Source organism: Salvelinus namaycush, chromosome 23, assembly GCF_016432855.1.
Source record: "Salvelinus namaycush isolate Seneca chromosome 23, SaNama_1.0, whole genome shotgun sequence".
Classification (NCBI taxonomy): Eukaryota; Metazoa; Chordata; class Actinopteri; order Salmoniformes; family Salmonidae; genus Salvelinus; species Salvelinus namaycush.
In genome coordinates, this window is record NC_052329.1 from 41,028,708 (window position 1) to 41,053,796 (window position 25,089).

The 25,089-nt window shown below is 44.3% G+C and overlaps 1 protein-coding gene across 1 annotated transcript; it reads right to left on the bottom strand.

Moving 5' to 3' along the window:
- Positions 1 to 757: 757 nt before the first annotated feature.
- ppp2r1bb (protein phosphatase 2, regulatory subunit A, beta b) lies at positions 758 to 19,526 on the bottom strand. The gene is made up of 15 exons (XM_038961628.1): positions 19,393 to 19,526; positions 18,397 to 18,487; positions 18,036 to 18,136; positions 17,611 to 17,843; positions 17,200 to 17,347; positions 16,754 to 16,909; positions 15,667 to 15,781; positions 15,470 to 15,540; positions 13,081 to 13,215; positions 10,382 to 10,555; positions 9,962 to 10,022; positions 4,156 to 4,310; positions 2,951 to 3,093; positions 2,528 to 2,619; positions 758 to 2,259 (listed from the first exon to the last, which is right to left on the bottom strand). The coding sequence occupies exons 1-15, from the start codon at positions 19,486 to 19,488 to the stop codon at positions 2,243 to 2,245; spliced, it is 1,788 nt and encodes a 595-aa protein (XP_038817556.1). The 5' UTR covers positions 19,489 to 19,526; the 3' UTR covers positions 758 to 2,242.
- Positions 19,527 to 25,089: the final 5,563 nt, after the last annotated feature.

Sequence of the window (25,089 nt, forward strand, 5' to 3'; positions counted from 1 at the left end):
TGGTCGGGTTACGGACTCTTCAAGGGGACGAAAGCATTCCACAGGGATGCTGGCCCATGTTGACTCCAATGTTTCCCCACAGTTGTGTAAAGTTGGCTGGATGTCCTTTGTGTGGTGGACTATTCTTGATACACACAGGAAACTGTTGTGTGAAGAACCAAGATGTGTTGCAGGTCTTGGCACCTACTACCATACCCCGTTCAAAAGCACTTAAATCTTTTGTCTTGCCCATACACCCTCTGACAATCCATGTCTCAAGGCTTAAAAATCCTTCTTTGACCGGTCTCCATCTACACTGATTTAAAGTGGATTTAACAAGTGACATCGATAAGCGATCATTGCTTTCACCTGGTTAGTCTGTCATGGAAAGGGCAGGTGTGAATGTTTTGTATACTCTGTGTATAACTGTCACCGACTTTTACATTACACCCATTTACACACGCTTAACCCAGGTCAGAATTAGGAGCTTTGGCGTGCCAGGCTAAACTTCCCTGCCGTTTTGGTCCGGTGGGTTTAACATAAGAGCCTGAAGCGAACTGGTGCACATGTACAGATACTGTGTGTGACAGCATTCTAATCTTGCTCATTGCGGTGCTGCTGTGCAAAGTCATGTCGCTGAATACCTTTAAGGCAACAACATCTGCAAACTTAAGGGTGTGTAGGCAACTAAACAGTTAAAACACTCAATGCAAAAGTTCACTCAGTTCAAGTACAGCGTCACAATCGGGGAAAGAATTTAATAAAAACCAAAGCAGGGTCTAAATGTTATGGGCCAATCAAGGTTTGTTTATTTAAGAGACCGATGAGAAAATGGGGAGGGAGACATGAGGGGAAAGACAAGTTTCTTTTGACTGTATTTGACCAAATCATTCACACACACACCCTTCCCATATTATACAACCACCCACACAGAGCCCTGCTATTCTCTGTGCTCCCCGTCCTTTTAGCTTCAGTGGTCAGCCTTGTTCAACTGACTGAATGACAACCCGTGAGGAGTGATGCCTCGTCTTTAGAGAACACAAAACATCATTACGACATAAAATTAGGGCAATCAAGAGCTAAACCTTACGAAAGCGTACTAAAAAAACCAAAATTGCTCATCAGTAATTGGCACAAAGATTAAGAGCAATATAGCAAGAGAGATTGAACAATTACTCCCAATGTTCCCCCCGTGTCAAACAAATGACTCAGAAAAAGAAATAACGCCAGTGACGAACTGAATACATAAACAAATCTATAAATGACAAATCAAATGATGGGCAACACTTTGTGGTGGTCCCCATTACTAATGGGATACTTCATGATTTGGGCAATGAGGTCCTTTATCTACTTCCCCAGTCAGATGAACATGTGGATACCATATTTATGGCTCTGCATGCAGTTTGAAGGAAGTTACTAACTACTACAGGCGTAATCGCTAACTAGCGTTAGTTAACGAATGCTCACGAAACTACCTCTAACTTCCTTTATACTGGACACCGAGACATAAAAATGGTATCCCCAAGTTCATCTAACTCTGGGGAAGTAGATAAAGGGCAATTGCCAAAATCCCGAAGTATCCCTTCACATTTCGATAGAACACTGGGTGTGTATTACTCTCAGACAAATTCAACTGTAACTCATTGTACACACACAGAACACCTGCACAGGACAGAAAGCGAGGATGGGGTTTTGCGCAAACAGATTTTACGAATACACGAGAAACATCCGAGAGGGGGGGGGCAGCACACGTAAACAAAATCTGCGGGTGCCTTAGCCTTGCAGTTCTTCACGAGCAAATAAAACAGCCTTCTTCGCCATCTGCTGCAGCAATAGCATCTGTCTAGCACTTGGACATGCAACCAAGAGCTGGCTCGCGTGTTCTGGGTGTATCGTACAGGGAAATGTGGCAGCGAATGGGGCCGTGCTAATAGTAACGTTCGTCGGTGGCTATGCATGTAGGAGAGGAATGTGCGGGTCAAACCAGCAACGCTACTTATGCACAGCGGTCAGCATGCGATGCTTAAAATGCATGTTTCATCACACTCGGAGAAGCAAAAGAGTTACAGCGAGGGGAAATTAGAAGCCTGTGCTTTTTCCCCCGGACATTTTATTATCACTGAGTAAAGAAAAAAAAGACAAATATGTGTTAATAGGCTCCGTTAATTCTCCATACATCACCAGTTGCTCTTGAACATCAATAAATACATTGTGAAAAGTGTGTGGGCTGTTGTTTCCTCTGGATAGCCGAACTTGGGTTGGTTTATGCCAAGGCCAGAACTAAAGGGGAGAAATGAATCAGAAAGACAAGATGGATTAAAGTTCACATTGGGAAACGCATTCAAGCAGGGCACATTGTAGAACGCTCAGATACACATGATATAGGCTATTTCTAACAAATATGCGTCTTTGACGTAGCACAAGGACTACCAGCAGCTCTATTCATGGACATTTCTATTGGCAATGTTCCACAACATGTGCCTAACTGAACGTGGGCCTAGTGAGGTGACTTCATAAAGGAAGGAAATGGACAGAGTACTATACTTACCGCTTATAGCTTCCTGGGCAAAGTACTTAACATCCATATCTGTGTCTGTGTCTAGTTTCTCCAGGACTGGTTTCACCTCTGTCTGCAGAGCACTGAGAAAAATGAAACGTTTCACACAGGGCACACATTTTCCACACACTCCCGTGCCATAATGGATTAGCTGACTGCAAGGAATTAAGGTTGGACATGGAGATCTGGGTCGTGTTCAGTAGACGTGAAACATACTGTCACAGAATAACTCAAATGAGCATCCTTACTGGACCAGTTCAAGCAAGAGCGTCATCGGTTTCATCATTTTTGCGCCCGTTTTGTGCCTACTGAACACAACCCTGATGTAGACTGTGGTCAAGTCATCGGAGATGGTTGTTCAGGTAGGCCTGAACGAGATGAACGAGGGCTTTGTGGTGGACGAGGAGGACGTACTTGCTGTCAAGGACGGGGCCGATCTTCTGGAGGGACTTGGCCACATTGAAGCGCACGTTGGCGACCTGGTCGTTGGACATCTTGAGGACCACAGGCAGCATCTGCTTAGTGGTGATGTCCTGGCCACAGACCTCAGACAGAGCCTGGGGTGGATGACATGAAAACCAACAATGCATAAACAAATGATCGTTAGTCACTTGTGTCTAAGTTACTCTGGATAAGAGCGTCTGATAAGTGGCTAAAATATCAGATGTAAAATAATGATAAATTACCAGAATAAATGACTGGGACAGAAAGCTACCTGCTAAAAAAAGTATGATTGTTTTAGAAGTAAAATGTTGGCCAAAAATGACTTGGTTTAAATCCATCTGAGGTTTAAGGAGATCAGCCCAATACTACGAATCAGGTTAGAAGCGTAAGCGAGGTAACTTTGATCAATTCAGAGTTCAAATCGGGATAACTGGTCATACGAAAGTGGCTCACCTTTTAGCCAGGTACATTTCTATGGCAACGGATCCTTCAGAACTGACCTGCTCCAAGGCAGACCACTAACTCCACTTACCCTGAATGAAATGACTGAGCTGCGCGGTGAGGACCAATGAAATCAGATTCCCTCCATTTCGCAAAGATGGCGTCATCATTCACTTCATTTGTGGGAGACGAGTGATTACTAAATGTTTCGTGAGATGGGTTTTTTAATATGACTATAACACATTTCATTCAGAAAAAATGCAATGACAGCAAAAGCATAAGAAGGTTCACGCATAGTAAAGGTTTTATATGACATAATACCATTATTTTATAGATGGGGTGGGGCAAAGCAGCTGTTTCTGCATTGATAAGCACCCCAAAGTCTGCATTAACGATATGTAATAAAAATATGCACTTCTAATATCCTATTTTATACCATAGCCTGCGAAATTTGCAAGAGCTTCTCTTTCATGTTGATTTCGGCAAAACTCGTCACTGACTCTCCCATGGATTGATGGTTCAGCAGCAACTCAAATTGTTTGGCGTTCAACTAGCCATGTGCGACAGGCACGCAAAGTTACAAGCCTGCCTGAGATGGCGGCAGCTACATGATCAATATCCACCGTGGTAATATGACCAGCTTTATATAAAAACCTGAGTAGATCTAGCTTCCATCGTATTATACACCTAGTGTCTGAGGGTTTGTGTGTGGTGTGAAGGTCAGGAGGACTCACGTTGATGCAGAAGAGCGTGGTCATCCTGTGCAGGTAGTTGGGGTCGTTGGCCATGCCCAGCACCTTGGGCACGATGGTGTTCTGGGCCCACTCGGCTCCAAACTTCTCCACCAGCTTCATAAGGTTACAGGTGGCTGCCTCGCGGATAGCGTAAACTGTCGAAAACACACACGCTTAGTGACATTGGCCTGTAGCACTAGATAAACTACTAGGCCTAACTATTTTTAGAAGTAGGTGTCAAGAAAAGAAAAGAAAGGTCAGGAAAAAGTGTCAGGGTTTTCCTTTACAAAACTATAATATTAATAGAACTAGGTGGACCTATTGACTAGCGTTACTCTAATTAAATTGCGATCTAAAATGGTGTACAAAACTCAATGACACAGAGATAGACATATTCAAACTCTACACGCGAGTTGGAGGCCATGCACGCCTCCAACTCAATCATCAAGTTTGCGGACGACACTACAGTGGTAGGCTTGATTACCAACAACGACGAGACGGCCTACAGGGAGGAGGAGAGGGCCCTTGGAGTGTGGTGTCAGGAAAATAACCTCACACTCAACGTCAACAAAACAAAGGAGATGATTGTGGACTTCAGGAAACAGCAGAGGGAGCACCCCCCTATCCACATTGAAGGGACAGCAGTGGAGAGGGTGGAAAGTTAAGTTCCTCGGCGTACACATCACGGACAAACTGAAATGGTCCACCCACACAGACAGCGTTGCGAAGAAGGCGCAGCAGCGCCTCTTCAACCTCAGGAGGCTGAAGAAATTCGGCTCGTCACCAAAAGCACTCACAAACTTCTACAGATGCACAATCGAGAGCATCCTGTCGGGCTGTATCACCGCCTGGTACGGCAACTGCTCCGCCCACAACCGTAAGGCTCTCCAGAGGGTAGTGAGGTCTGCACAACGCATCACCGAGGCAAACTACCTGCCCTCCAGGACACCTACACCACCCGATGTCACAGGAAGGCCATAAAGATCATCAAGGACAACAACCACCCGAGCCACTGCCTGTTCACCCCGCTATCATCCAGAAGGCGAGGTCAGTACAGGTGCATCAAAGCAGGGATCGAGAGACTGAAAAACAGCTTCTATCTCAAGGCCATCAGACTGTTAAACAGCCACCACTAACATTTAGTGGCTGCTGCCAACATACTGACTCAACTCCAGCCACTTTAATAATGGGAATTGATGGAAATTATGTAAAAATGTATCACTAGCCACTTTAAACAATGCCACTTAATATAATGTTTACATACCCTACATTACCCATCTCATATGTATATACTGTACTCTATACCATCTACTGCATCTTGCCTATGCCGTTCTGTACCATCACTCATTCATATATCTTTATGTGCATATTCTTTATCCCTTTACACTTGTGTGTATAAGGTAGTAGTTGTGGAATTGTTAGGTTAGATTACTCGTTGGTTATTACTGCATTGTCGGAACTAGAAGCACAAGCATTTCGCTACACTCGCATTAACATCTGCTAACCATGCGTATGTGACAAATAAAATTTGATTTGGATTTGATTTGAGTACACTACTCAGGAAAAACCTGAGTACCCGGCGCTTGAAAAACATTGCTAGGATTCTTGGTTCTTTTGAGCGCTTTTCTAGCCATTTGGCAGCCATCTATTGTCAGTTTGTTTGCCAAATAACAAATGAATAACATGGAAAATCTCCCATTTGCATGGAAAACATGTCCATCAGTAATCATGGCTAGAGAGGCTAGTGACTGCAGAACTGCTCTAAACACTCAATTGTGCCCAGAATACAGTGACATAACATCTGGGTACACAAAAGCCTGATTACCCGATATTCAATACTAGCTTATAAACAGAGCGAGGGAGACCAGTGGGCCTGGGTAAAACACATTTCTAACCCACTGACAAACCTGGCCCTTTGGCTCCTAATACAGCCATAAAGAGACTGCTAGAGAGCCTAGCTGGGGCTAGAAGAGCATTGCCATTGGCCTGTGGAGCCAAGGCTTTGGCGCTACAATGAGATATTAAAACCTGTGCGTGACACTGGCCATGTCAGAAATCTGTCTGGGCAACTTCTTACTAAAACTACGTACCGTGTACTAATCATGCAACTTTGAACGTACTGTTGAGTATAAATGTATGCAGTAAGCCACAAACTAGGCACACCCATCCTGAGAATGTCATCCCATGCTTAATTGCGCTGTTTCCCACAACTCTTTCATTTTGGTACAGCCCATCCTCTTATCAGCTGTTGTCAAACAAGTGGGTTTGAAAAGACGCTTCTCTTCCTTAATGTGCAGCGAATTCTACTAGATGAGGACATCCTGGCATTTAAAAGCAACATCTTTATTGTTGAGATGTCATAAACTTCCTTCACTGAACAAAAATATAAAACGCAACACATAAAGTGTTGGTCCCATGTTTCATGAGCTGAAATAGATCACCAACATTTTCCAAACACACACAAAGCTTATTCTTCAATTTTGCGCACAAATTTGTTTATATCCCAGTTAGTGAGCATTTCTCCATTGCCAAGATAATCCATCCACCTGGCAGGTGAAGCAATAATATCTGTAATATCTTATACTTCACAGAGTCGTGGCTGAACGACGACATTATCAACATACAGCTGGGCTGGCTGGTTATACGCTGTATCAGCAGGATAGAACAGCATCGTCTCGTAAGACGGGGGGTGGACTATGCATATTTGTAAACAGCTGTCTAAGGAAGTTCAGGTTATGCTCACCTGAGGTAGAGCATTGCTTAATAAGCTGCAGAACACACAATCTACCTACAGAGTTTTCATCTGGATTTTTCGTAGGAGTCTACATACCGCCACAGACCGATGCTGGCACTAAGAACGCACTCAATGAGCTGTATTCCGCCATAAGCAAACAGGAAATACTCATCCAGAGGCGGCGCTCCCAGTGGCTGGGGACTTTAATGCAGGGAAACTTAAAGGCGTTTTACCAAAATTCTAACAGCATGTTAAATGTGCAACCAGAGGGGGGGGATTTATTTATTATTTAATATAAATAAAAAAACTCTAGACCACCTTTACAGACGCATGCAAAGCGATCCCTCGCCCTCCATTTGGCAAATGTGACAATTCTACCCTCCTGATTCCTGCTTACAAGCAAAAATGAAAGCAGGAAGCACCAGTGACTCAGTCAATAAAAAATGGGTCAGATGAATAGGGAGGGGGTCAGACAGCCTATAGGGAGGGGGTCAGACAGCCTATAGGGAGGGGGTCAGAGACCTGGCCGTGTGGTGCCAGGACAACAACCTCTCCCTCAACGTGATCAAGACGAAGGAGATGATTGTGGACTACATGAAAAGGAGGACAGAGTACGCCCCATTCTCATTGACGGGGCTGTAGTGGAGCAGATTGAGTGTGTCAAGTTCCTTGGCGTCCACATCAACAAACTAGATTGGTCCAAACACACCAAAACATTTGTGAAGAGGGCAAGACAAAACCTATTCCCCCTCAGGAGACTGAAAAGATTTGGCATGGGTCCTCGGATCCTCAAAAGGTTCTACAGCTGCACCATCCTGACCGGTTGCATCACCGCCTGGTATGGCAACTGCTCGGCCTCTGACTGCAAGCACATCCCAGTACATCACTGGGGCAAAGCTTCCTGCCATCCAGGACCTCCATACCAGGCGGTGTCAGAGGAAGGCCCTAAAAACTGTCAAAGATTCCAGCCACCCTAGTCATAGACTGTTCTCTGCTACTGCACGGAAAGCGGTACCGGAGCCCCAAGTCTAGGTTAGGGGCTTGTAAGTAATCATTTCACTAAGGTGTAGCTACACCTGTTGTATTCAGCACATGTGACTAATACAATTTGATTAAACAGCATGATCATTACACAGGTGCAGCTTGTGCTGGGGACAATAAAAGGCCACTAAAACATGCAGTTGTCTCACAATGCCACAGATGTCTCAAGTTGAGGGAAGTTGTGCGATTGGCATGCTACCTGCAGGGATGTCCACCAGAGCTGTTGCCAGATAATTAATTTCTCTACCATAAGCCGCCTCCAGTGTCAGAGAATTTGGCAGTACATCCAACTGGCCTCACAAACGCTGACCACGCAAGCACGGGACCTCCACCCAATAAGGCCCTTCTGAGGGGAAAAACCTTATTCTGATTGTCTGGGCCTGGCTCCCAAGTGAGTTGGCCTATGCTCTCCCAGGACCACATGGCTGCGTCCCTGCCCAGTCATGTGAAATCCATAGATTGGGGCCTAATGAATTTTTCAATTGACTGATTTCCTTATATGAACTGTAACTCCATAAAAGTGTTGAAATTGGTGCACTTATATTTTTGTTCAGTATATTTAGCCTACTATTTAAAATGCAAGTACAGGTATTTGGACTGTGTCTGACAAAAATGTATAGGGAATGTTCAACTATTGACCCGTCTGCATTCTGTTTCTTCTATTCTACAGCCATGATGGTTGTCCATAAAGCCAGAAGGGAAATGGGGGATGTGGTGATGTAAGGTAGATTGCGTTATGCATAGCGGAGAAAATGCCTCTTGACACTGACCATGGGTCAGTTTTGCATTTAGGAAGTTAGGATTGGGGAAGGGAATCCTGATCCTAGATCTGTAGCTTGGGAAAACTGTTGACCAGAGCTAAAGTCTTCCATGCGAGAAAAATAAAGCAGGTTTTCTGAGGACAAACAGAACCTAGTCTAAACACTGAGGACAGCTCTCAGAAGACATTTATTTCTAAACAGGATTACTAAAGATGCACTCGAGCGATAGGCCAATAACAGATTCAATCTTGCTGTTCAAGGCTTTATAGACTGGTTGGCTGACAATGTCACGAATATGATGAGCGCATCGATTTGGCCGGAAGGTGTGAGTTATGATTGAATGGTCAGATAGTTTGGAACAATAACAAGAAGCTGCCAAGTGGAGAATCACAGGTGGCTCGTTGATAGCGTGTGTTGTTTTGACTGATGTTTTTCAGTGCATCCCCTATAATCAAATTGGCACTCATTTCAAGCAGCCCCCATGGTTTAACACCCCCCGCCCCCTCCATATTTGCCAGTTACTCACAGATAAAGTGCATTCGGGAAAGTATTCAGACCCCCCAAATAATTAAAGGGCAGCAGTAAAATAACAATAGCGAGGCTATATACAGGAGGTACCGGTACAGAGTCAATGTGAGGGGGCACAGGTTAGTCGAGGTAATTGAGTTAATATGTACATGTAGGTAGAGTTATTAAAGTGATTATGCATAGATAATAACAGAGTAGCATCAGCGTAGAAGGTGGGGGGGGGGGGGGGGGCACTGCAAATAGTCTGGGTAGCCATTTGTTTAGATGTTCAGGAGTCTTATGGCTTGGGGGTAGAAGCTGTTTAGAATCCTCTTGGACCAGACTTGGCGCTCCGGTACCGCTTGCCGTGCGGTAGCACAACGTTGAATTTAACTTGCTCAGCTAGAGAGGAGAGGGCAGGAGAGAAATGAAGGAGAGCGCATTTCCTGGCCTCTCCCAGTCCAAGTCACTGGGTTCTTATCAGACCTTTGTCATTGGCACAGCCATGAGGCTGAGAGCTGCAGCCTGACACGTCTCTTTCCCCCCCCCCCCAAACCACAGAGGATGCGGGGGAGGGGGGAAGCTGGAGAAGAACTGCTAGCTTAGACAGCAGCATAGGACATGATCCGTCTGGGACGTGACCCACCTCTGTCCAATGTTGGTGTCCTTCTACTCCCACTGACTTATCTCACGGTGTGGACACCGAAGTCAAATGCATTGAACAGGGAGTGGTGTGTATTAGGGGGGGGGGGGGAGTTCTTACCGTGGTCAATGAGCCATGCCATGCAGAGGGTGTTCAGCTTCTCGTCGAAGAACTCCACTCCCTGGGGTAGAGAGATTAGAAGAGAATATATTTCTAAACAATTTTCAAATAAAATCCAAACAAATAACATCCAAACATTAGTGGAAGCCACACTATTACTAAATAGTAATTGAGGGTATGCCACTTTCTACATTCTAAATCACTAATAAAGCTAGCTGAATGACTTACACATTGTATAGCCATTTTTTACAAATGATATTGGTGACCAGCACTTGCCCACCATTAACTACGGTACACACTCATGGCAAATTTGATCAAAAGTAGTGCACTATGTAGGGAGTAGGGTGCAAGGGCTCTGGTCACAAGCAGAGCACTGTGTAGGGAATAGGGTGCCGTTTGGGGACGCAGACGAGGACTCACCAGCTGTCCGGCCAACAGGGGCATGTACTCGATGATGGCCAGGCGGACCCTCCACTTGGCGTCCTCGGCCAGCTCCACGATAGCAGGCAGCAGCGACTGGGAGAGCTGGCGGATGCCGATCACCTCGTTGACACAGTCCAGGTTGGAGATGATGTTGAGGCGCACCTCAGGGCACTGCAGGGAGAAAGAGGGGGATGGAGGAAAAAGAGCAAGAAAGAGAGGGAGAGAGAAGAGCAGTGAGAGGGATCTCTTGTATAAGTCGCTGGGGATAATTACATTAGGGAACATGACATATGTCCTTCAAGAATGAAAGCCATTTTATTTCAAGTGTTCTTAAGTGGCAAAAATCTTTGCGACAGAAAATCTGAGCTATTGCTTATGCTTCCCCGTCTGCTTGTAATGACGCCTTTCTTGGCTCCAATCGCAACATGACATTAGCAACAACGGCTAAAAGAACTGCCAAAGACATTCCGCTCGTTCCCAACTCATGCTGCCAGTCCCAGACCCTTGATTCTTAGCCTCCGAATGTGCAGACAAATTTCACATCGAGCTTTTTGTGAACCAAATAGGATACGACAGAGTTGGCAGCCAGCTGAGGGACAGTACAAAATCCAATAACTAAATATTTGGAGTAGAAATATTGAAGAAAACAGATTATTTTTATATCCGTGAGTCATTCGGGCTGTTTTGCACCTCAGTTGTCCGTTTTGACTGTAATCCTTTATGACACAAACCCTGTCAACTCAGCGTTGGCTGCAAGGCAAACTAGAACATCTTTTAATAGTAAGGCTGCCATAGATGACAGCCAATCGTGTCTGTGTATTTGTGCACCTTTATTTTTTTTGCAGGGCAGTTTACGTCATCTGCCCAAACCTTTCCACTCCAGTATCAATAAGCCACCAGAAATACAGTGCCTTATATAATTAAACCCCTTGACTTTTTCCACAGTTACATTACAGCCGTATTCTAAAATGGATTAAATTAATAAAATTAATAAAAATCCTCAATCTACACACAATACCCCATAATGACAAAGCGAAAACAGGCTAGAAATCTTTAAAAATGTAAAAAGAAAAAAAAGAAATACCTTATTTACATAAGCATTCAGACCCTTTGCTATGAGACTTGAAATTGTGCTCAGATGCATCCAGTTTCCATTGATCATCCTTGATTGGAGTCCACCTGTGCCAAATTCAATTAATTGAACATGATTTGGAAAGGCACACAGGTGTCTATATAAAAGGTTCCAGAGTTGACAGTGCATGTCAGAGCAAAAACCAAGCCATGAGGTTGAAACTGCCTCCCCCCCATAGAGCTCCAATACATTTTGAAAAAAATATCTGCAGCATTGAAGGTCCCAAAGAACACAGTGGCCTCCACCATTCTTAAACGGAAGTTTGGAACCACCAAGACTCTTCCTAGAGCTGGCCACCTGGGCAAATTGAGCAATCGGGGGAGAAGGTTCTTGGTCAGGGAGGTGACCAAGAACCCGATTGTCACTGACAGAGCTTTAGCGTTACTCTGTGGAGATGGGACAACCATCTCTGCAACACTCCACCAAATCAGACCTTGATGGTAGTGGCCAGACGAAAGCCACTCTTCAGTAAAAGGCTCGTGACAGCCCACTTGGAGTTTGCCAAAAGGCACCTAAAGACTCAGACCATGAGAAACAAGATTCTATGGTTTGATGAAACCAAGAATAAACTCTTTGGCTTGAATGCCAAGCGTCACGCCTGGAAGAAACCTGGCACCATCTCTACGGTGAAGCATGGTGGTGGCAGCATCATGCTGTGGGGATGTTTTTCAGCAGCAGGGACTGGGAGAATAGTCAGGATCGAGGCAAAGATGAACGGAGCAAAGTACAGAGATCCTTGACGAAAACCTGCACCAGAGCACTCAAGACCTCCAAACGGGGTGAAGGTTCACCTTCCAAGAGGACAATGACCCTAAGCACACAGCCAAGACAAAGCAGGAGTGACTTTGGGACAAGTCTCTGATTGTCCTTGAATGGCCCAGCCAGAGCCCAGACTTGAACCCGATCTAACATCTCTGAAGAGACCTGAAAATAGCTGTGCAGCGACGCTCCCCATCCAACCTGACAGAGCTTAAGGGGATCTGCAGAGCAGAATGGGAGAAACTCCCTAAATACAGGTGTGTCAAGCTAGTAGCATCATACCCAAGAAGACTTGAGGCTGTAATCGCTGCCAAAGGTGCTTCAAACTAGTGAATAAAGGGTCTGAATACTGTAGATTGATGAGAAAAACAAACAACTTAATCAATTTTAGAATAAGGCTGCAACGTAACAAGCTGCGGAAAAGGCCAAGGGGTCTAAATACTTGTGTAAATGTAGTCGGCTAGCGCCCTAGTCTTACGTCATCTGGATTTTGGCTGCGATACAGGCCACAGTTAGGAAGGATATGTCAGAATGAAACCACACAGAATGAAAACCTCAAACAGCCTACCACCACTACAACAACTGTCACCAGGAAAAAGATTCAAACCCTATCAGGGACATCCCTTGGTTTATACTCCGGTATGGAGCCAGCCAGGTACATCTGATCCTGAACAAGGCCAATAGCATTAGAGGATATTAAGGGGGTGATCAGATCAGACTCCAAGTCCAACCAGTCCCAGCCTATTTTCTGCCATTTGGTGCCTAATGAATAGAACGAATAGGAGAAGTAGTGACTGGTGTTTACCTCGTCCTTGAGCTGGGCCAGGAACAGAGGCAGCAGGTGCTCCACTGTGTTGTCTTTGCCCAGGATGGTGGACAGGCCCATGATGACAGAGGCCAGGGCAGACTTCACATGCTGGTTGGTGTCAGACACCAGTTCCTGTCAGGAGAGAAAGAGTCAGACATTTCAGTGGACAGGGACAGCAAATCAAGTATTTTCAAATAGGGCAATATGTGACAATATTACTGCTACCTTGATATTTCCCTCAGGAGAAGTGGCATCGGGAAAAAAAGTTAGAAAAGCACTATGACAATGTTCCTCAAGAGGCGTATAAAGTCAACATCCTGCCCATAGAATACGGTGCCGTTGTGGACAAGGTAAGTGCAAACTAGCCTCTGTGTTGAAATGAATCATCTGTTTACGCAAGCTGACCCAGCGCTGTGAAGCGTACTGTGCTCTACAGACCAGGCATTTACACTATATACACACACACAAAACTGCTGTGTGGAAACCCTTCAAAATTAGTGGATTTGGCCATTTCAGCCACACCCGTTGCTGACAGGTGTATAAAATCAACCACAGCCATGCAATCTCCATAGACAAACACTGACAGTAGAATGGCCCGACTGAAGAGCTCAGTGACTTTCAACGTGGCACCGTCACAGGATTCCACCTTTCCAGCCAGTCTATTCGTCAAATGTCTGCCCTACTTGAGCTGCCCGGTCAACCGTAAGTGCTGTTATTGTGAAGTGGAAATGTCTAGGAACAACAGCTCAGCCAAAGTGGTAGGCCACACAAGCTCACAGAATGGGACTGCAGAGTGCTGAAGCTCATACAAATGGTCTGTCCTCGGTTGCAACACTCACTACAGAGTTGCAAACTGCCTCTGTTCGTCGGGAGCTTCATGAAATGGGTTTCCATGGCCGAGCAGCCACACACAAGCCTAAGCCCACCATACGCAATGCCAAGCATCGGCGTGGAGTGGTGTAAAGCTCACCGCTATTGGACTCTGGAGCAGTGGAAACTCGTTCTCTGGAGTGATGAATTAAGCTTCACCATCTGGCAGTCCGATATCTGGTTTTGGAGGATGCCACGAGAACGCTACCTGCCCATATGCACAGTGCCAACTGTAAAGTTTGGTGGAGGAGGAACAATGGTTTAGGGCTGTTTCATGGTTTGGGCTAGGCACATTAGTTCTAGTGAAGGGAAAGCTTAACGCTACAGCATTCTGTGCCTCCAACTTTGTGGCAACAGTTTGGGGAAGGCCCTTGCCTGTTTCAGCATGACAATGCCCCTGGGTACAAGGCGAGGCCCATACAGAAATGGTTTGTCTAGATCAGTGTGGAAGAACTTGACTAGCCTGCACAGAGCCCTGACCTCAACCCCATCAAACACCTTTGGGATTAATTGTAACACCGACCGCGAGCCAGGCATAATCGCACAATATCAGTGCACAACCTCACTAATGCGCGTGTGGCTGAATAAAAGCAAGTCCCCGCAGCAGGTGTTCCAACACCTAGTGGAAAGCCTTCCCAGAAGAGTGGAGGTGGTTATAGCAGCAAAGGGGAGAGGGCAACTTCATATTAATGCCCATGATTTTAGAATGAGATATTTGACGAGCAGTGTCCATATACTTTTGGTCATTTAGTGTTTTTCCGCAGGTTCTTATTTTCTCAATTGCGTTAATGAAAACAGTTTGTCATTTATCAGACATGGGTTAATAGCTGCACCTAGTTCATATACTGTATTTCAGTCATATTTGGACCAGCTTTAATTAACATAGATAATAAGGACTTGGGATTTGACTAAAGATGGTATAGGCTAAAATTGTACTTTTGTATTTTATGCTGGAGTTGTTCCTAGAAGAGCTGTTATTTCCCAAAAATATATATTTCCTAAACAAAAGGGATGTCATTTAAACTCAGGAACCAACCAGTGCGTTCCAACACAGACAGTGAATAGGAATTTTGTGGTGATTTGGTAGACATTTGAAATACAACATTGCCCCCTGCTGTCCAAAGGCTATACTGAGCTCAAGTCCTCATCTCTTCACAATCCCTCAACAAACAACGCATAATATCCTCCCAGTTCACATATAGAAAGTACGGTCAAAAACAGGTTAATCAGTTTAACACAGAAATTGATTCGTGGGTGTCTAAAAATATCCACTGCCTGCGCATTTGCACATCTGAACAAGACAATTTGCTTAACTCCGCGTTATTGTCGAGACTTCAGAACACATGTTCGCCTATTTTTTTTAAAAGATAAATGCTTTTTTAATTGCCCCTTCGTAAGTCATGGGTGCTAGGAGTTACTTCCATCAAGTGAGAAATTGACAGGTCAAAGAAACCAGGACAAGCTAGCAGAATAAAAGAGGGATAAAAAGTGAACCGTGGCTGTTTTTTTTATATACCTTGACACAGGGCAGAATGTGAGTCATGATAATGGTCTCTCTGCTGTCTTCTGGAAGGTTCTCGCAGAACTCTGAGGAAAGAAATGGGGTTTATAAATACTGTGGTCTATTAGACGTTAAAAGCTTCTCATTCAAACAGTTATTTCTAATTTCGACAGAGGCTTTCTTTGACTGGCGGATATAGTCCATACACTCACCCTTGACCTTGTTGGCAGCGGCGGCTCGGACCTCAGCCTCGCAGTCCTTCAGCAGATTCTGGAAGGCTGGGACCAGGTCGTTCTTGGTGATCTCTGGGCCCACCGCTTTCTGGAGCTGTGGAATCAGTGACATGGCAATTAACATCCACCACTAAACCTTTGTGTGAGACTCCATGACCAACACACTCAACTGGTGGGATTCGGGTTGGGAACACATAGGCTACAAAGTCCATGGTGGCAAGGGGGAAAGTGCACAAAACTATTTGCCATTGCCAGCCCTAAATCTGTGTGGAAGTATCCTGCGAACTGTTAAATTGGATGAGGGAACTTCTAATCCTACCACAGACATAGCTATTAACATCCAGCAGACATCTCCATCTACAGCTCTGACATGATCCCACCTTCAAACCTTGCTCTGAGATTTGCTGATCAACACACTAAACTAATGGGATTTCAGGTCGGGAACACAGGCTACCAAAGACCATGGTGGTGAGGGGGAAAGTGGTAGAAAACCTTTCAGTAAGTGTGGTGCACAAAAAAATGTGTGAGGTATCCTGAAAGCTTTTACATTGACTGAACTTCTACAACATATTATTGAACAGTGGCAATATGTCCCATTTTATACTAAATGACAACAGAAGGTCATATGGGTTAGCAATCAATGTGTTAGTGTAATGAAGTTAAGCGGCAATGAGGACATTAAGAATGTTCTACACTGGGGGGGGACTAAGAACATTACAGGCCCCCATAACTGTCCTGCTATCCATGTCCACTCTACTTTCCACTTGCAGCATTGTATTACTTAAGTTCAATACAGTAAAGCAACGGAAAATATAAACGCCTAGACTAAAATGACAGCAAAAATAATGCAAATACCTCTGACAAATTCGAAAATTCTCTCAAAATGCACCTTTTCTTTCTACAAAATGGGCATACTAAAAACTACTAAAATAACAATTTCAAAGTGACCACTTGTGAAGCATTGAATGTCGTCCCCCATTGCTTCCGTTCCAGGTTGGGTAAAGCAGCAAATATTTTCGAAGGCATTATAGCTACATGCAGCATATCAATGTTTCCACATGCTCACCTCAGAAAACTTGTCAGCCACCATGTAGCGGACCCTCCAGGACTTGTCCTCAGCGGCCTGGCGCAGGGTGGGCATCACCAGCGTCTCCAGGTCCTCCTGGGGCAGCAGCGTGGCGATGCTCACACAGGCTTCCACAGCCAGCAGGCGCACTGAGTCCTACAGGCAGGGGGACAATGGGATTATTTCTCATTCTGTGCCAATTTAATAAAATGGTGTAACTGCTGAGGCGTTGGGGTTAACAATAGCTAGACTCAGTTGAGTCCCAGGTGGGGCTACCTACTGAATTCTCTGAAATATTCATCCATCCCCATTCAAAAACAGCTAATATGTATGGCCATGTTATTTCTACTGGCCAGTCGATTTAGGAATTGTGTGGTAGAACTCCAGGCACTTCCCACCGCAATGACACAGAATGTCCCGTGCGCTTGTAGAGCACATGTATCTACCTGCTCATCAGAGGCCAGTGCGGTGAAGAGGGAGATGATGTCACTCTTGACATAGTCCAGCTCCAGAACCTTGGCAAATTCCCCAAGTTTGGAGGCTGCGGCACGGCGCACCATGGGAGTGTCATCTGAGCACAGAGTGCGGAAATGCCTGTGGAGAGAACATGCCACCCACCATCAGACCATAACTCCATTGTATCACCTCTACAGAAAAAGAGTAGCTGAACATCCCGATCTGATTGACTTGGGACTGGAAGGCTAGTATGTGTGACTACAGGAGATGGGGGCATGGGGACTCCTGATATGAGACAAAGTAATGTCCGCAATTCTAATATTATGCTCCTAGTGATTATTGGGGGACACACATAAGACCATATTTCAATCACTAATCAGGTCTAAGCTATAGCTACTCACTGGCGAATTTCAGCCTTGACGGTGCTGGACACGCGGGGGTAGCAGACACTGAACAGGCCACAGGCAGAGGTGCGGGAGGTGAACCAGTCACCACTGGCCAGCCTCTTCACCAGGGGCTCAAAGTGCACCTCCAGGTCCACAGGAGAGTGCTCCTGGGAGATCTTACGCAGAGACTCCACCGCCTTGTCTCGCACCACCGTTTCCTCCACGGTAGCCAGGCTCTCCAGCGGCGGCTGCGGAGAAAGACACAGGGACATAAGAATGTGTATGTAGCGTAGCTGACTGGATATGTTGAGATAGGTGTATATGCATAGGTGTATATGCATGGGTTAACTCTGTAAAATTGTGTTGTAAGGTCTATATGTTGAATATCTGTATGCATCTTATATGCTCAATGACAAATGTTGTTATTAACAGATACGTACCAGCAGACAGTGAACATATTCAGGGCCTCCCACCAGCATGGTGAAGTTGCCCAGCTGCTCAGCCAAGGCAAGAAGCACCTCATCCTCATCATAGATGGTGTCTACAAGAGGTCAGGTGTTAAACATAATTGAAAGAGTGGGGGCACGGGGGATTGGCATGACAACACAATTAGATAGATGAATTCTACTGGCTTCAACGCATCCTATCTCAGAACAATTTCCAGCAAAGTGCCAATGTTAATGCTGGTTGTGCAATGTCCCTGTGAATCTCTTTAAAGAGTGTTGACTCAGAATTATTGGCCTTTCACACGTCTTGACTCATGATGATGGCTGTAACTGGGGACTTAAGGTGAGGACATACCTGTGAGGAAGGGGAGGAGTTCAGTGCGGGTCCTCTCCACTCCAAGGGCCAATGCGATGGTAGACAGCTTTTTGATACTGTTCAGTCGCAGCTTGGAAAGTAAACAATGCCAGATGATGTTATTACATGAAACTTACAAGAGATGCCACCATTAGCCATAAAAAGATTATTCGCATTTCAGTGAGGCCAACTATGAAGACTATTTCAGATATGAGCATTTCAGAGAAGAGAAATGTATTCCCTTTTAGGTGCCTTCCTACAAACATAACTTTTTTCTAGAGTATAGATAATGTGTGTGTTTTGTAATGCTTTCAGACACCAAAGTAAGATGCAGATATATTACATAACCAAACATGTCAGTAGTTACCTAACTAACGTTAACTAGTTAGTTACAACATGAAAATAATGATCATCTCACTACCATTACCAGGGTGGAGCTGGATGACTGTTGGGTACATGAAGGAAGGAAGCTATGTAGTTAGCAGCTATATACATATATGAGCTTGCTAATCGGCATACAGTAACGTTGTGTGCATTTGAATACTTCAATAACAAACAAGTAGCTAGGTTAATTTACAAGTTAACATGCGAATTGGAGCTAGATAGCTAACGTTAATTAGTTCGTTCGCTGCTAACTAACGTTAACTTACTGACTGTAGCATAGATAGCCCGGCACACTAGCTAACGTTAGCTAGCACCAGTTACTTTTACACACTCCGCAAATAACTAGTTAGTTAGTTAGCTAGCTATACATTTTTGACAGTAACTAAATACGACATGCAGCTATTCCGTTTGATATTTATCACACCATGTAACACGCTTATAGCCAACTAACGTTAGCCAGACTGGGTGCGCCGGGCTGAGATTTCATGAACAGGCCAAGAGGCCTAACGTTAGCTAACGATCCTTTTTGAAATCAGACATGTTTAAGTAAAATAAATACAACCAATATAATATCCCAAACAAACGTCTTGTGATCAGAGCATCGGTGATTACCTGCACATCCTCATTACGAAGCTCGTCAATGAGCACCGCGATGGGGTAGAGAGAATCGTCTCCATCAGCTCCTGCCATTTTGGATTTATGTTGCATTAAGCGAAAAGCGATTCACTACGGGGTTTCTTATAAACAACCACCACCAGGGGCCTCCTTTCTCCACGGACTTGTATCGTCGTCACAAGTTAACACAGTTACAAATTCATAAACCCCGCCTATTTCTTTTTTATTTTACTAGGCAAGTTTCTACCATTCCTCTTCTTAAAGTTTTAAACCTAACCACACTGTTAACCTTATGGCTGACCCTAAACTTAAATTAAGCACAAAAAACACTTTATTTTCATGAATTTTTATGATATAGACAATTTTGACTGTAGTTTGGAATGCGCGAGAGTATATCGATAGTTGATATTCTCGCTGGATTTGCAAGTTCACCACAAAGGCCCCAAAACCTGTGTATGGATCTGAGAAGTAATTTGAATAAGACTGGGCATTTTGTTGAGTTTCTTAGTTTACGTATTATGAGCATATTCAGATAGCAAGAGGCGAGGCAATGGGGATGATTGTGCCCGAAATCTATATTCTCCAGCAGGTGGCGTTTTTTCCGAATACCTAGCCAGGAGTTTTTGTTTGTAGGTCAATGAGAGAGCGTTTAATAGATCCCTACGGTGGGAGTGTCATAATACCCATAACACCTAGCGGTCAAACAGGAAAACGGTTCCAATCTTTTTCCCACCATTCATTTTTCCTATAGGGGATTTTAGAAACAATTAAAATAAGAACTGTGTTTCATGTAGGCTACTTCCGGCGCCAACAGAGATGGCTGCCTCGCTTCGCGTTCCTAGGAAACTGCAGTATTTTGTTTTTTTATGTGTTATTTTTTACATTGTTACCCCAGGAAATCTTAGGTTTTATTACATACAGTCAGGAGGAACTATTGGATATCTTGCCTATGCCGTTCGGCCATCACTCATTCATATATTTTTATGTACATATTCTTATTCATTGTTGTGAAATTGTTAGGTTAGATACTTGTTAGATATTACTGCATGGTCGGAACTAGATGCACAAGCATTTCAATACACTCGCATTAACATCTGCTAACCATGTGTATGTGACAAATAAGATTTGATTTGATTTAACCATGGCATGATGTTTTGATAACCATTTAAATCTCTTTCAGACACGGTGACTTATCAATATATTCAGCTCTATTTACTCAGATTCGAAAATGCTAATTAGCATCAAAGTAGACATCATGCAAGACTGCAAATCCCTGCAAGCTCCTGCACGTCATCTCTAGCTGACACCTTTACTAACAGGTATTGTGTCAATTTAAAACTTGCCCAAAACAGTTCACAGAATTGTCAATTTAAATACACTACCGTTCATAAAGTTTGGGGTCACTTAGAAATGTTCTTGTCTTTTGAAAGAAAAGCTTTTTTTTGTCCATTAAAATAACATCAAATTGATCAGAAATACAATGTAGGCATTGTTAATGTTGTAAATTAATATTGTAGCTGGAAACAGCTGATTTCTTTATGGAATATGGCTCTCTCGGGATATATTGTCGGAATCGGTTCAGCAAACGGGCTTCTCCATGCATCCCGCCGACAGAGATAAACACCTTTCTGGGAAAAGGAAGGGTGGGGTGTATGCTTTATGATTAACAACTCATGGTGTAATCATAACAACATACAGGAACTCAAGTCCCCACCCGATCTAGAATTCCTTACAATCAAGTGCCGGCCATTTTACCTACCAAGAGAATTCTCATCAGTTATAGTCATAGCTGTATACATTCCCCCTCAAGCAGACACCAAGACCGCCATCAAGGAACCTCACTGGACTATATGCAAACTGGAAACTATATATCCTGAGGCTGCATTTATTGTAGCTGGGGATTAACAAAGCAAATTTGAGAACAAGTCTACCTAAATTCTTCCAGCATATTGATTGCGCTACGCCCATGCTCAAAACCCTCAACCACTGCTACTCTAACTTCCGCAATGCATACAAAGCCCTCCCTTTGGCAAATCCGACCACGACGCCATCTTGCTCCTTCCGTCTTATAGGCAGAAACTCAAACAGGATGTACCAGTGACGAGAACCATTCAACACTGACCATGCTTCAAGATTGTTTTGATCATGCGGACTGCAATATGTTCCGGTCAGCCTCAGAGAACAACATCGACCTATACGCTGACTCGGTGAGTGCGTTTATAAAGAAGTGCATTGGAGATGTTGTACCCACTGTGACTATTAAAACCTACCCTAACCAGAAACCATGGATGGATAGCAGAATTCGCACAAAACTGAAAGCGCGATCCACCGCAATTAACCATGGAAAGAGGTCTGGGAATATGTCAGAATATACACAGTGTAGCTATTTCCTCCGCAAGGCAATCATCAAGCGAAATGCCAGTACAGGGACAAGGTGGAGTTGCAATTCAACGGCTCAGACATGAGACATATGTGGCAGGGTCTACAGGAAATCACGGACTACAAAAAGAAAACCAGCCACGTCACGGACACTGACGTCACGCTTCCAGACAAACTAAACACCTTCTTTGGCCGCTTTGAGGATAATAGTGTCACCGTCGCGGCCCGCTAACAAGGACTGTGCCCCCTTCTTCTCTGTGGCTGACGTGTGTAAAACATTTAAACGTGTTAACCCTCGCAAGGCTGCTGGCCCAAAGCATGTGCAGACCAGCTGGCTAGTGTGTTTACGGACATATTCAAATCGCTCCCTATCCCAGTCTGTTGTCCCCACATGCTTCAATATGGCTACCATTGTTCCTGTACCCAAGAAGGCAAAGATAACTGAACTAAATGACTACGTAGCACTCACTTCTGTCATCATGAAGTGCTTTGAGAGATAGTCAAGGATCATGTCACCTCCACCTTAGCAGCCACCCTAGACCCACTTCAGTTTGCAAACCGCCCCAATAGGTCCACAGACAACGCAATCGCCATCACACTGCACACTGCCCTATCCCATCTGACAAAAGGAATACCTATGTAAGAATGCTGTTCATTGACTACAGCTCAGCCTTCAACACCATAGTACCCTCCAAGCTCATCATCAAGCTGGAGGCCCTGGGTCTCAACCCTGCCCTGTGCAATTGGGTCCTGGACTTTCTGATGGGCCGCCCCCAGGTGGTGAAGGTAGGAAACAACATCTCCACTTCGCTGACCCTCAACACTGGGGCCCCACAAGGGTGCGTGCTCAGCCCCCTCCAGTACTCCCTGTTCACCCACGACTGCGTGGCCATGCACGCCTCCAACTCAATCATCAAGTTTGTAGACAACACAAAAGTAGTGGGCTTGATTACCAACAACAACAAGACCGCCTTCAGGGAGGAGGTGAGGGCACTTGGAGTGTGATGTCAGGAAAACAACCTCTCACTCAACGTCAACAAAACAAAGGAGATGATCGTGGACTTCAGGAAACAGAGGGAGCACCCCCCTATCCACATTGAAGGGACAGCAGTGGAGAAGGTGGAAAGTTAAGTTCCTCGGCGTACACATCACAGACAAACTGAAATGGTCCACTCACACAGACAGTGTGGTGAAGGCAGCGCAACAGCGCCTCTTCAACCTCAGGAGGCTGAAGAAGTTTGGCTTGTCACCCAAAACCCTGACAAACTTTTAAAGATGCACAATCGAGAGCATCCTGTCGGGCTGTATCACAGCCTGGTACAGCAACTGCTCTGCCCACAACCGTAAGGCTCTCCACAGGGTGGAGCGGTCTGCACAACGCATCACCGGGGGCAAACTACCTGCCCTCCATGACACCTACAGCACCCGATGTCACAGGAAGGGGCAAAAAGATCATCAAGGACATCAACCACCCGAGCTACTGCCTGTTCACACCGCTACCATCCAGAAGGTGAGGTCAGTACACGTGCATCAAAGCTAGGACCGTGAGACTGAGAAACAGCTTCTATCTCAAGGCCATCAGACTGCTAAACAGCAATCACTAACTCAGAGAGGCTGCTGCCTACATTGAGACCCAATCACTGGTCACTTTAATAAATGGGTCACTTCATACAATGCACTCTAAATAATGGCACTTTAATAATGTTTACATATCTTACATTACTCATATCACATGTATATACTGTATTTTATACCATCTATTGCACCTTGCCTATGCTGCTCTGCCATTGCTCATCCATATACTTACATGTACATATTCTCATTCACCCCTTTAAATTTGTGTGTATTAGGTAGTTGTTGGGGAATTGTTAGATTACTTGTTAGATATTACTGCACTGTTGGAACTAGAAGCACAAGCATTTCGCTACACTCGCATTAACATCTACTAAACATGTGTATGTGACAAATACAATTGGATTTGGAATATCTACATAGGTGTACAGAAGGCCAGTATCCTGGAGTCGCCTCTTCACGTTTGACGTTGAGACTGGTGTCTTGCGGGTACTATTTAATGAAGCTGACAGTTGACTTGTGAGGCATCTGTTTCTCAAACTCGACACTAATGTTCTTGTCCTCTTGCTCAGTTGTGCACCGGGGCCTCCCACTCCTCTTTCTATTCTGGTTAGGGCCAGTTTGCGCTGTTCTGTGAAGGGAGTAGTACGCAGCGTTGTACGAGATCTTCAGTTTCTTGGCAATTTCTTGCATGGAATAGCCTTCATTTCTCAGAACAAGAATAGTCTGACGAGTTTCAGAAGAAAGTTCTTTGTTTCTGGACATTTTGAGCCTGTAATCGAACCCACAAATATTGATGCTGCAGATACTCAACTAGTCTAAAGAAGGCCAGTTTTATTGCTGCTTTAATTAGCACAACAGCTGTCATAACATAATTGCAAAAGGGTTTTCTAATGGTCAATTAGCCTTTTAGCCTGCTAAACTTGGATTAGCTAACACAACATGCCATTGGAACACAGGAGTGATGGTTGCTGATAATGGGCCTCTGTACGCCTATGTAGATATTCCATAAAAATCTGCCGTTTCCAGCTACAATAGTCATTCACAACATTAACAATGTCTACACTGTATTTCTGATCAATTAGATGTTATTTTAATGCACACAAAAAATCGCTTTTCTTTCAAAAACAAAAACATTTCTAAGTGACCCCAAACTTTTGAACAGTAGTGTACATTTAGACAATTTATTCATTACTACATTTACCTAGCATTAGATAGTTAATCCAGAGATTTTTACCTTTGCCTCGATTCAGCATTCTCATCCAGATTATCATGGCATCTGTAGTTCTTTATGATAGCCATATTAGCATTTCATTTGTTGGGGGTAAATACAGGCAAGTATATTGATAAATCACCTTGTCCAATAGAGATTTACAGTTATCAAAACGTCACGCCAGGGTAAACCATCACGAAACACAGCACTTATTTTAAGTTTTTCTAATATCCCATATGGAGAAAATGAATGGTGGAAAAACAATTAAAACCATTTCCCAGTTTGACCGCTGGGTTTTATGGGTATTATGACTCATACTGTTACTGTATTTGGTTAACAAAAAATGGGATGATTTATTTGCTACATAATGCTTAGGGTAAGAGTGTACTGACATAAGTATGACATCCAGGCAACTTTGAGAAAAAAAACACTTTATATCTGAGATGGTCACACACTGGTGACACCTGCTCTTACCTCCTTTTTTTAAAGACGTTTATTTTCATTGTTAGAGCAGCTACTTGAGTATCTGG

Bases quoted from the DNA above. Each gene is read 5' to 3' on its own strand.
- ppp2r1bb (XM_038961628.1), bottom strand. From the start codon at position 19,488: ATGCAACATAAATCCAAAATGGCAGGAGCTGATGGAGACGATTCTCTC. The intron at 17,348-17,610 runs GTGAGTAGCTAT...TTCTCTCCACAG, and splicing joins GTCAAGGCTGAAATTCGCCA to GCATTTCCGCACTCTGTGCT. The intron at 16,910-17,199 runs GTAGATACATGT...CCCTGCCTGTAG, and splicing joins CACTGGCCTCTGATGAGCAG to GACTCAGTGCGCCTGCTGGC.